The 12,031-nt window shown below is 59.8% G+C and overlaps 1 protein-coding gene across 10 annotated transcripts in view; it reads left to right on the forward strand.

Moving 5' to 3' along the window:
• STAB1 (stabilin 1) overlaps window positions 1–12,031 on the forward strand; it is a 29,105-nt gene that overhangs the window by 2,553 nt on the left and 14,521 nt on the right. For 6 of the 10 annotated variants that reach the window (XR_004023799.2, XR_016394729.1, XM_089919441.1 and 3 more), the window contains 22 exons: window positions 3,965–4,101; window positions 4,443–4,558; window positions 4,768–4,853; window positions 4,925–4,994; window positions 5,386–5,481; window positions 5,752–5,862; window positions 6,105–6,301; window positions 6,535–6,665; window positions 6,838–6,965; window positions 7,250–7,329; window positions 7,535–7,672; window positions 7,808–7,951; window positions 8,117–8,179; window positions 8,478–8,591; window positions 8,668–8,721; window positions 8,960–9,040; window positions 9,444–9,602; window positions 10,024–10,086; window positions 10,322–10,417; window positions 10,668–10,754; window positions 11,275–11,386; window positions 11,840–12,026. Coding sequence is in view for 8 of the 10 variants with exons in the window: in XM_089919441.1 (XP_089775567.1) it covers window positions 3,965–4,101; window positions 4,443–4,558; window positions 4,768–4,853; window positions 4,925–4,994; window positions 5,386–5,481; window positions 5,752–5,862; window positions 6,105–6,301; window positions 6,535–6,665; window positions 6,838–6,965; window positions 7,250–7,329; window positions 7,535–7,672; window positions 7,808–7,951; window positions 8,117–8,179; window positions 8,478–8,591; window positions 8,668–8,721; window positions 8,960–9,040; window positions 9,444–9,602; window positions 10,024–10,086; window positions 10,322–10,417; window positions 10,668–10,754; window positions 11,275–11,386; window positions 11,840–12,026 (2,450 nt within the window). In the remaining 2 variants the exon portion in view is untranslated. Of the gene's footprint in view, window positions 1–3,964; window positions 4,102–4,442; window positions 4,559–4,767; window positions 4,854–4,924; window positions 4,995–5,385; window positions 5,482–5,751; window positions 5,863–6,104; window positions 6,302–6,534; window positions 6,666–6,837; window positions 6,966–7,249; window positions 7,330–7,534; window positions 7,673–7,807; window positions 7,952–8,116; window positions 8,180–8,477; window positions 8,592–8,667; window positions 8,722–8,959; window positions 9,041–9,443; window positions 9,603–10,023; window positions 10,087–10,321; window positions 10,418–10,667; window positions 10,755–11,274; window positions 11,387–11,839; window positions 12,027–12,031 lie in introns of those variants that run through there. The other 4 variants (XM_089919443.1, XM_030762383.2, XM_089919446.1 and 1 more) reach the window with 3 other exon arrangements.

The following is a 12,031-nucleotide window of genomic DNA, read 5'->3' on the forward strand; positions in this document are numbered from 1 at the left end:
CATCCCCCTGCCCGGACTGAGGCCCGGTGTCTCTGTGGCCCTGGATTGGGGATGGGAGATGTGATCACCCCCAACCCTCGCAGGGCTGACAAACTGAGAGGCTCACATGGACCATGTGTAGGCATGCTGGGTGTGTGTGCATGTGTGTGTGCCCAGAGGCAGAATGAGGTCTACTCACCCCCAGTCCCTCTGGGCAAACAGCAGCCAACAATAATGCCCTCAAGCCTAAGAGCTGCTGTTCAAGTGCACAGCCCTGGGCACACCCAGCATCATCCCCTCAAGCCATCCCAGCCCCTGAGCAGTGGGCCCTGTTATTCTCCGCTTGAGGAAGCCAAAACCCAAGGATGATAGAGACAGGTCGGTCCAACTCCAGAGCCACGCTCCAGACCGCCATCTGCGGTTCCCTCTCTGGCCATGAGGGAGGAGCCGACGGTCCCAGTGTGTGGCTGTCAGGTCCACATGCACAAGCCCCCTTTGGGATGCCTGTCTGCAGATCCACCCAAGCCCCATAGTAGGGACATTTTCCCAACTGGAGTTTCTGTAAGAGCCTCCCACCCTAGGCCTGGAGACAGAGTCACCTGGCTGGGGCCTGCCTCCAGGTGAAGGACCCTCTCCTGTGAGGCCAGGTTCTCTTGGGGCAGCTGATAGTGTCCTCAAATCACTAACAGGCAGACTGAGGTCCCGAGAGGAAAAGGACTTGCCCAGGATCCCACTGCCAGGCAGAGCCAGGACAGGGACCCAGGCCCTGTGCTACCCTGGGGCTTGCTCTCATCGGCCTTGTGGTCTGGTGAGGGGCCTCACCAGCTTCAGGGCCAAGTCAGGGTTGGGAACGGGCAGATCTGAGGTTGAAAAAGTGACAGTGATGGTGGAAGAGCCAAGGGTTTCAGGCTGTGCTGAGCCCTGCAGGTGGTTCCTGCTCCCTCCCTGCCTCAGTTTCCCCATGTGTACAATGCAAGGGAATTTCGAAGGCCACCTCCTTATGTTCTTGTGACAGGGGTCTATGAGGGGCCTCAGCCTGGGAGTTTTTCCTTGTCACAGACCACCTCTAAGTCTGCCTTCTGGGGCTGGGGCTCAGACCTCCTGGGCCAGGGAAGAGGGCCCTGGGGGTTCTTGTCAGGGACGCAGCGACGCTGGCCTCTCACTCACCCTCAGTCCCTCAGCACTACCGGCACCTTGTGTAGCACGAGATCCACGGTAAACATTAGGAAACCGAGGCTCTAAGGGGAAGGGATGACTTCTGGGTCACATAGCTAGTGAGGAGCAGAACTCAAACACAGGAAGGTTCAGGCAGTAGAGGCAGAGAAGGCTTCCTGGAGGACGGGGCTTAGCACCTGTCTATTCAAGTCTTTCACAAGTGCCTCCTCTGCTAGGTGTATGCTGGTGCAGGTGAAGCCTGTGGTCTCCAGCTGGGGTTTGAAGGGAGAGGAGCATTGATCTTGGGCAGGGGGAAGTAGTTTGGGAGGTCCCTTCCCATCTGAGGGAGTTTGGGTTCTGGGCCCTGGACCCCAGCTTGGGGGAACTTCTTCCACCTTCTCACAACAGGCTAACACCTCGTGTCTCCTCAACTTCCCCAGCAGTGTCTCTATGGGATGCAGACATTGCAAAATCAGTTCTGGATTAGGACAGGGAGGGGGAGCAGCACCCGCCTGGCTCAGACGGGTCCCGAGGTGCCCTAGGGAAGAAGGGAATCTGATTCAGCACTCGGCTGGAATCCAGCCTCACTCCACCCAACGGGACCAGTGGCGAGATTGTCGGCTGGGGCTGATGCTCCTTCCACGCCACCAGGCAGAGGGGGCCTGCATGCCCACTTCCGGTGAGGTCCCAGAGAGAAGTGTGACTTGTCCGCTGGTTTATCCATCCATCACACAGTTACAGATGCAACAGCTCGTGAATGAGTGTCCACCCCACCACCAGCCACAAGGCTCCAGCTTCCTCCCGTGCTTGTGACTCACCCCCCACTTGACAGGACCGCCCCCTCTGCCCAAGAGTGAGGACAGTGCTCCCTCACTGCCCCTGAGCCCTTACCCAGGGCTGCTCTGAGAACTGGTCCCTGGGCCATTGCGCTGACGCTGGCAGCTGTGGCCCTCAGGGGAGCCCACCACCTGCAGAGCCTTTGCCCTGAGCCAGCAGCTGCCTGGCCCTGAAATTACCCAACTTCCTAGTCGCTCCCTGGCTCAGCAAAGACCGAGCCTCAGGCTGGGGAATGAGACCACAACATCCAGCCCCACAGCTCGGGCTGAGGCCGCCTGCAGCAACTTCCCTCTTTGCAGACCACAGAGGCAGGAGCGGAAAAGGCCAAATCACAGCAGCTGGGAGAGGCCCTGAGACCTTCATGTACACCAGAAAGTACTGAGGCACTATTTCTCCTTTTCTCTGGCTTTGAGAGCCACACATCTGTGATGTGTTCTAGGAAAGAGATGTTCTGGGTTTACTCCCTTTTGGAGCACATTGTGTCCAGCACTTTTTTTTTTCTTTTTTTTTAACATCTTTATTGGGGTATAATTGCTTTACAAGGGTGTGTTAGTTTCTGCTTTATAACAAAGTGAATCAGTTATACATTTCAGCACTTTTTAAGATGAGAACTTCTCAGCTTCTCCAGGCCATGCCCCAAGCCCCTGAAAGCTCTCCTCATCAAAATGCACTTTGCTGTGGTCTTTTCTCCCATTGACAACCAAGAGTTTAGCTTCCATTCCTCCAGGGCCAGCGCTGTAGGTTATTGGGACTTTGTTGCCGTAATGGTAGCCCCACACTGATGGCGGACTTGGGGGAGCTGTGACAGGCCAGCGAGTGGACTGCAGGCCCAGGGCTTTCTTGGCTCTCAGGTGACCATCTCTTCTCCTGCCCCCACCTCTGTTCTCCATGCAGCAGCCAGAGGGCCCATTTAAAACATAAACGAGTCCTGGGTCTGCTCCGGACTCCACCTCCCCTCACTGGCCTGGTCTGGCCCCAGCTCCTCTCCAGCCTCCTCTCTGCCTGTCTCTGTGTGTCTCTGCCTCATCACACATGGCCGTTTGCGTCTTCCCACTTCGTGACTTTTGCCTCTCCTGTCCCCTCTGCTAGGAGCAGTGACCCTGACCAATTTTCATGCATCCTTCAGGTCCCAACTCAATTGTCACCTCCCCAGGAAGCCACCTGGGCCTCCAGCCTGGGTCTTCTCAGTTCTCTCACTCCCAGCACTGCCCATCCAGTGATGGGCAGTGGACCCCTGGGTCCCGGCTGGCGGGTGGGGCTGTGGGCCAGGCCTGGACCAGGGCTCAGGGAATGTGACTGCTTGGCCCAAACTCAGACCCCCTCCCACACGCCTGCTCACACGGGTTGGCCTCGGGCATGGGTCTGGCTGCTGGGTCTCTGACCGCAGGGCACCAGAGAGGGCCCTGGGCTGGCCGAGGGGGTCATTTGCGAGTGAGGTGGGGACGTGCTCAGAGCAGAGTGACAACTGGAGGGCCAGCCCCATGGCGCGTGGCTGAAGCTCTCATCCTGCCTGTGCCCAGGGGACGGAGGATGGCGTCAACCGTGTTCTCCTCCCCAACAGTGTCAGCCTGTCATTTAGTGTTTATGTTTAAATGAAAGGGGTGAATGAGCACCAGCTTGAGAGTCTAGGTTAAAGTTCCTGGGTGGCTACAGGCGAGGGCCACCCTTCTGGGGTTCAGTTTCCTCCTTTGAATCACCCAGGGTGGAACAAGAGGACCACAGAAGGCAGAGACCCTGAGGCTTCTGGGTGTGCCTCCAGGCCCCCGGGCAGAGGCAGAGGTGTGTGGCTGTGGACATAGAGACACACTGTGGCAGGGACAGCCTGTGACAGGCCGGTTTCCCCCACACTCAGGGCCTTCCCTGTTCTCACTGCCTCCCCAGTGAACAGATGGGAAACCAGGGCCTGGAGAGGGGTGCTAGGCCTCGCTGCGATCAAGGGTCAGGGCTGTGTGCAGGGTTCAGGTCCCTCACTCCAAACCCTCCCCATGCCCAGGTACAGTCCAGACGCTGTGACATGAAGACCAGGTTTGTCACTCACATACCCTGCACCCCGTGCCCTGCCATCAAGAAGCGGGTGTGTCCCTCGGGCTGGCTTCGGGAGTTCCCGGAGAAGATCTCACAGGACTGCCGGTGCGGACCCCCACTCCACCCTTGCTTGCTTCCAGGGGTATCCTGTGGGATGGCAGGGGACCAGGAGGGCCTGGCAGGCCTGGGTAGTGAGGGCAGGGACTCATTCATCCACATGTCTGTTGGCCCCTCCATTGGGACAGAGATAAGTAGGGAGGAAGGAGTAAGAATGCAGGGCAAGTGCTGTTTATTGAGCATCTACTATGGACCAGGCCCTGTGTTCAGCTCAGGGCCAGGCGGGAAGGGGTCGGGAGACCAAGAGTAACAGAACCCAGTGTGGGGAGGCTGGGCTGGAGGCTGCTGGGGGAGACCCTCCCATCGCCCTGCCCATCCTTGGTCCCCAGGTACGAGGTCCAGCTGGGGGGCTCTTTGTTGTCTGTGAGCGGCTGCAGCGTGGAGTGCTCGAAGGACGTGGTGCAGAAGGCCTGCTGCCCTGGCTACTGGGGGTCCCAGTGCTATGGTATGGGGGAGGGTCCCAGCCTTGCTCCTCATGCCTCAACCCGCCTACCTTCCCCTTCAACTGGCTTATTTAACGGACAGCTGGGCCTCTTGGCTCTGGCTGCCCCAGGGGAGGGACCAAGTCTGGGGCTGCCCAGAGCTGCTGGGGTCAGGTAAATTGAGAGTTCTTGGGGCAGAGCTGAGTTCTAGGCGGGGGGGGGGGGTCCACAGAGTGCCCTGGGGGTGCTGAGACCCCATGCAACAGCCACGGGACCTGCCTGGATGGCATAGACAGGAACGGGACCTGCGTGTGCCAGGTAAGGGCCCGGTGGGGCTGGGGTGGGGGGCAGTGGAGGGGCTGCACTGACTTGGTGCCTCCCTCTGCCAGGAAAACTTCAGTGGCTCAGCCTGCCAGGAGTGTAGAGACCCCAACCGCTTCGGCCCTGACTGCCAGTCAGGTGAGTGCTGGCCAGGCAGGGGGCGGGGCCGATGTCCACTTGGGGGCCAGTGGGGACCTGGTCCCTACAGCCAGCCCCTACCAGACTCCCTCCCAGCTGCTCAGCCTCACACATCCCTTCTAGGAATATGAGCTTTGCTTTATTATACCTCTAGCCCCTGCACATGCTGTTCTTGAAGGCCTCCTCCAGGAAGCCTTCCTTGAACCTCCTAGCTAGCACAAGTGCCTGCGCTGGGCTCCCACCACCCCTCTGGTCCTGCACCACAATTCTGTATTTTTGAGGTTGTGCCTGTTGGAGCTGAGTTCTGGAGATGCAGAGGGCAGGGACTCGACGTCCCTGTGTGCCCCTGGCTGAGACTGGGGTCCCACCTGTCCGTGTGTATCCCTCCCAGTCTGCAGCTGTGTGCATGGCGTGTGCCGCCATGGGCCACTCGGGGATGGAAGCTGCCTGTGCTTTGCTGGATTCACTGGACCCCACTGTGACCAAGGTGAGCAGCTGCTGGGGTAGCCAGTCTTTAGTGGCCAGAGCAGGAAAGACTGACTGGGTGAAGGATGGGGCCTGAGCCTCAGCAGGACCTCTGCCTGCAGCCTCTCTCGGGGGAGGGGGTGTCATCTGAAACCTTCACTGCCCAGAGGCCCAGAGAGGATGGGGCCCTGGCCAGGGTCACACAGCAAATTTGGCATAGCATCTTCGCTCCTGTGTTCCTTCCCAACCTGGGACTTTGAGCTGCTGTGATAACTCTCCTTTCTCCACTCAGAGCTCCCGGTCTGCCAGGCCCTGAACTGTCCTCAGAACTCCCAGTGCTCTGCAGAGACCCCTACCTGCAGCTGCCTGCCTGGCCACACCCAGCAGGGCGGCGAATGCCTAGGTAAGTCTGGGATCTAGAGGCTAGGAGCCCCAGCTCAGGGTGAGCATCCTTTTAAACCAGCAAGTACGATCTGGCCTTTTACAGGGAGGGAGAACTCTCCCTGAGGGAGGGAAATAGGGCCTGTCCTCAAGGTCTAGATCAGCCTGTTCACCCCATCCCTGGGCCAACCTGGATAGAGGCTATGGAGGAGATGGGCCTCCTGGGTGCTCGTCTCACTTGGGCTCTTTCCACTGCCCCGGCAGCCCCTGACCCCTGCCAGCCGTCACCCTGCTCCCCAGTTGCCCAGTGCTCCGTGAGCCCCAGGGGGCAGGCACAGTGTCGCTGCCCTGAAAACTACCATGGGGACGGAACGGTGTGCCTGCCTCAGGATCCATGCACCACCAACAACGGCGGCTGCCCCAGCAACTCCACCTTATGTCTGTACAAGAGGCCAGGCCAGGTGAGCTGGGGCCCTGGGCTGGGCCTGCCCTGCGGTCCCCCAGCTCGCATGGGCTGTGGGACAATCGCGGGCCTCCTAGGAGCCTAAGCTGCCCCATTTGTTAAATGGGAAGAGAATGACAGCCCGCTTCTGGGCCGGTGGCTGTGAGGACCCAGCAGAGCTCTGTGGGTGTGGCAGATGCCACGGTTCTCACGGATGTGGTGTCGTCCTCCCTCCCCTCCCGGGCGGGCCAGGCTTCCTGCTCATGTAAGCCAGGCCTGGTCAGCACCAACCGCAATGCCTCTGCGGGCTGCTTTGCCTACTGCTTCCCCTACTCCTGTGACCGGTCAGCCACCTGCCAGGTGACCCCTGATGGAAAGACCAGGTGAGCACAGGCACCTTGGGCTGGGCACCAGGGCCAGAGCAGAGAGGGTGGGCTTGGCAGGGGCAAGTTTGTGCCTGTGTGTACCTCAAGGGCTCTGTGGGGTTGGTGGGTGAGGGCCAGGAGGGGGACCTGGCCACGCCCCCGCCCTGACCAGTTCTACCCATGCCCCCAGCTGTGTGTGCAAGGACGGCGAGGTGGGAGATGGGCGTGCCTGCTACGGACACCTGCTCCACGAGGTGCAGAAGGCCAGCCAGACGAGCATGACGTTACTGCGGCTGAGAGTCGCCTTTGCCATGCTGGGTGTGTGACCCCCGCCACTCGCCTGAGACCCCGCCCCTTGCACCCAGCATCCTTGGCAGACTCTCCAGAGATGCCTTATTTCTCTGCCCAAGAGCTGTGGAAGCAGAGAATGGACTGTGGTGGGGTGCATGATGGAGGTGGGAGCTACCCCCCCAGATCCTGATGTCCCCATTTACCCTAGATCTAGTCCCAATGCCGCCCCCCCCACCTCAACTCTCCAAAACCCAGGACTGATGGCTGAGGGCCTCCCAGACCCGTTCTGATACACCCTCTCCTGCCCCCAGACCAGGGCTGCCGGGAGATCCTCAGTACATCGGGCCCATTCACCGTGCTGGCACCGTCCATATCCTCTAGGACCATGAACGTGAGCCCCTGCCTATTGAGGAGTGGGCCTCCTCCCTGGACCCTGCCCTAGGCTTCAGGGCCCTGAGAGTGTCCCCAGTGCACACTCTAGGGGTCTGAGGCCTGGGAGGCCTCCTGTCCCCTTGTTGCTTGGGCAACGGTCCCTGAAGAGGACTGCCTGCCCTGCCCTGGGCCCACTCGGCACCCCTGTCCCCTTGTGCCCACAGGCATCCCTTGCCCAGCAGCTCTGCAGACAGCACATCATCGCAGGGCAGCACATGCTGGAGGAGTCAGGGACCCAGCCTACACGCAGGTGGTGGACGCTGGCTGGACAGGAGATCACCGTCACTTTCGGCCGCTTCAGGGTAAGCAGGGACCTCAGCCCGGGGACCAGAGGAGTCATAGGTGGGAAACAGCCCAGGAAAAGGTGTGGAGGTGGGACAGAGCCTCAGGACAAGGGGTGGGTGTTTGGAGTCTGAGCCAGAGGTCTCATGTCTCAGCAGAAATACACCTACAAGTACAAAGACCAGCCCCAGCAGACATTCACCATCCACAAGGCCAACTACCCAGCAGCCAATGGCATCTTCCACGTGGTCACTGCCCTGCGGTGGCAGCCCCCACCAGAGCTCCCGGAGGACCCCAAGGTAAGCTAGTGCCTTCCCCTCCCCCCGCCCTGTGCCCCTGCGTGGCCTCTGACCCGCACTGAGTTCGGAGAGGGGGGCGGGGCAGTTCTGGGCGGGGCAGTTCTGGGCAGGGCTGGAGCAGAGCTCCTTCCCCTCTGGGGCCCTCATGCTCATCCCTTCCTACAGAGGACAATCGGCCAGATCCTTGCCTCCACTGAGGCCTTCACCCGGTTTGAAACCATCCTGGAGGTGAGTCTGGGCAAAAGGTCCTCGCCCATCTGATCCTTTGTCCCAGGACCCCTCACTACCCAGAATCTGCCCCACAGTGATCTGGGCTTCTGGACTAGGACGGGCCTTTGCCCACACCCCGATCCTGGAACCTGCCTGTCAGAATCCTGAGGCTCTGTGGTAGCATGAACCCATTGCCAATGTCACCCACTTACTTTTGGTGGGTGTTCCCTGCAGGCCAAGGGCAGCAGGGCCCAGGCAGGATTTAGAGGTAAGGGTTGGCCACAGAACCCCCTGAGACTCCTTCTCACCGCCACAGAACTGTGGGCTGCCCTCCTTCCTGGATGGCCCTGGGCCCTTCACAGTCTTTGCCCCCAGCAATGAGGCAGTGGATGGCTTGCGGGACGGCCGCCTGGTCTACCTCTTCACAGCGGTAAGCTTGTCGGGGAGAAGGGGCCAGGGATACAGGCTCAGAGCCTCTAGCAGCCAAGCCCTCTCGTTCCTGCCAGGGTCTCTCCAAACTGCAGGAGCTGGTGAGGTACCATGTCTATAGCCACGGCCAGGTGAGAGGTCCTCTGGGAGGGTGGCTGGCTTACACCTGCCAGTGGGCTGTCAGAGGGTTTGTCTGCAGATTCCGGTCTTCCGGGGGGCCCCTTCTCCCCTCCCCGCCCATCTGGACTCTACAGGACAGAGGAGAGCCTGGGGACCAAGATGGTAGCTGCGAGTCACCTGGGCAGGACTGGGTGTGGCCCCAAGGTGTGGCTAGTGCCTGGCCTAAGGCCACTCTCTTCTCCACCCCAGCTGACTGTTGAGAAGCTCATCTCCAAGGGCCGGGTCCTCACCATGGCAAATCAGGTCCTGGCTGTGAATATCTCGGAGGAGGTGAGCTCCATGAGCACCAGGGATGGACCGGTGGAGGGGCTGGTGATGACCAGCCAGGTGTCAAGCCTCTTTCGGACCTGGCTTCGTGCTCCGAGCCCTGCCCTGCGGTGGGCGTGCCCTGGTGGAGGGTCATATGGGAGCAGGCACAGACCAAATCCCTCTCCTGGGGCCCAACAAGCTGGGAGGGCTCCAAAGAGGAGGAGGGTGAGCACATGGGCAGGGGGAGGGGCTCCACGTGACAGAAACCATGTGGGTCAGGGTGCAGAGGCTGGAGCGGTTCTGCCAGAGCAAGAGATGTTGCCAGGGAGCGGGTGAAGAGGTGGGTGGCAGGCTGGGCTTCTGATGGTGTGCTGAGTGCAGGGGCAGGGACTGGGCCAAGGATGCATGCTGGGCTCCGCCACAGGGGCGCATCCTGCTGGGACCTGAGGGGGTACCCCTACGGAGAGTGGACGTGCTGGCTGCCAACGGCGTCATCCACATGCTGGAAGGCATCCTGCTGCCCCCGACCATCCTGCCCATCCTGCCCAAGCTCTGCAATGAAGAGCAGCACAAGGTCGTGGCGGTAAGCGCACGGGACCCCAGCGCTGCTTGGGTCGGGGTCATCTTCCAAGGGAGAGGTACCGTTTTCTAGTTCTCCTCAAATGAGTGGGTGGCTTTGGGGCTCGAGCACAGGCCCCAGTTTTCACCTGGACGCCCCACACCCAGCCCTCAGCAGTCCTCCTGATGGTCCCTTTGCCGTCACTCACGCATCTACAGCCCTATACCCAGCCTCCCTGCCCAAATCTGTGATGCTCTCACACTGAGGTCTCCCGCCGCGGGGCCTTTGCCCTTGCTCTTCCCTCTGCCTGGAACACCATCCTCTGGCCCTCCTGTGGTGACTCTTTCTCATACCTCAGGCCTTGGCTGAGTGCCTCTTTCTTAGGGTTTGCTAAATAAATAAACCATGACTAACCCTTCTCCCTTCCTCCCCCTACCCTGCCTAGGGCTCCTGTGTGGACTGCCAAGCCCTGAACACCAGCATGTGCCCCCCCAACAGCGTGAAGCTGGTGAGCATCCCTTGGCCCAGCTCTCAGGGCTGACTCCTGACTGCCCCGTGAGGTTTCTGCCCTGGGTCAGGGTGGGGAAGTGGGGCTGGGAGGCTCAGCTGGACCTGGAGGCTCAGCCCCACTGACAGGGGAGGTGCCGGGCCCAGGGGGCCAAGGTCCCTTGACCAGGGCTGCCTGGTGAAGGGGGCCGGCCCAAGACCCCTGCCTGCTGACCAGCCTGGCACGGCCCACCCAGGACATCTCCCCTGAGGAGTGTGTCTACATCCATGACCCTACTGGGCTGAACGTCCTGAAGAAGGGCTGCGCCCACTACTGCAATCAGACCATCCTGGTGAGCCTGGGCATGGGGCACTTGCTCCCTAGGGATCTGGGGCACTTGCTTCTCCTCTGAAGCCCCCAGGCTGGGGCTGGGTGGTCTGCCATCCTCAGAGAGCTGTGCTGCATCCTAATGGTGGAAGAGGTGTCACAGAGGGGCCTCGCCCACCCCCTTGCTCTAGACATGGCACCAGGGAGCAGAAGCAACCTGGGCCAGGGGGTTGACGTGGCTCCTGACGGACCCTCAGATGTGTTCTCTCTTACAGAAACCTGGCTGCTGCAAAGGGTTTTTTGGGCCTGACTGTGTGCAGTGTCCTGGGGGCTTCTCCAACCCCTGCTATGGCAAAGGCAACGTGAGTCCCCTCCTGCCCTGGAGTGAGGGGTGGGGGAGATAGGGGCTCCTTTCTGAGTTGGCCGGTGACTGGCTGTATGTCTGAGCAAAGCCTGCCTCTCTCTGGTATTGGGTTCTTCACATCGAGGCAGTGGAAGTTGGACCAAATTATGTTTATTTTAATTAGAATCAATTAATTAGATTGTTACATCTATTTTCATAAGGGCTATTTGTCAATAGTTTTTTTTGTGTGTTGTATTTTTGCCATTTTGTAATATCACGATTGCTTTAGCACCTGGCTATGGAGGAGCACAGGAGTTATGTGTTTCTAGGTTAAGCAGAAGTCACCCATGAAGCTTCCAGGGCCAGGTGCCTTTTAGGGGCTAGTTCTTTGGCAGCATCAGTGAGTTGGAAGGTCTCTTCCAGCAGGAGGTCTTCTAGGGGGAGCAGGAGCTCACAGCCTGTGGAGAGAAGGGATGTTAGGGAAGAGAATGTGGATAATCCCCTCCCCGTGACTGCTCTTGCCTCCTGCCCACCCCCAGTGCAGTGATGGGGTCCAGGGCAGTGGGGCCTGCCTCTGCTTCCCAGACTACAAGGGCATCGCCTGCCACATCTGCTCCAACCCAAACAAGCATGGAGACCAGTGCCGGCAAGGTGGGTGATCCTGGCCTAGGCCACCTGCCAGGGAGAAAAAGGGTCGCTTGGAAGTGGGACTGGGGACTCCCAAGAAGGGAAATAGAACCCCAGGAAAAAGGGTTCAGTCCAGAGGTTATGGAGAAGGTTTTGGAAACACAAGAGTAGATGTCTCTTTTACCCATGCCTGGAAGAGAGCTACAGTTTAACCTAAAGCATGCAAGATTTAGGTCAGACATACAGAAGAACTTTCCGATGGTGGTGTTGGGAGCAGGGCAGCTAGAGTAGGGTGACTGAAAGCAATGAATGCCCCCCTCTCATTTCTTCCTCCCTCCTGAGTCTGGGATGACCTGAATTTGACCCTGCAGTCAAATCTATTCTGGCTGCCCCATTCCCAGCATTGCCCAACTGCATCCTGGCTCCCAGCCAGCCCTGCCTCAGCCTCAGTTTCCCTGCTCCATCTCCTCCCTGCAGACTGCGGCTGTGTCCACGGTCTATGTGACAACCGTCCAGGCAGTGGGGGGGTGTGCCAGCGTGGCACATGTGCCCCAGGCTTCAGTGGCCGCTTCTGCAACGAGTCCACAGGGAACTGTGGGCCCACAGAACAGGCCCAGCAGTGCCACCTGCATGCCCGCTGCGTTAACCAGGGGGATGTTGCCAGGTGAG

The sequence above is a fragment of the Delphinapterus leucas genome, chromosome 10 (genome assembly GCF_059928025.1).
Source record: "Delphinapterus leucas isolate spDelLeu-1000000601 "Yukka" chromosome 10, BTC_Dleu_Yukka2, whole genome shotgun sequence".
NCBI classification, from domain to species: Eukaryota; Metazoa; Chordata; class Mammalia; order Artiodactyla; family Monodontidae; genus Delphinapterus; species Delphinapterus leucas.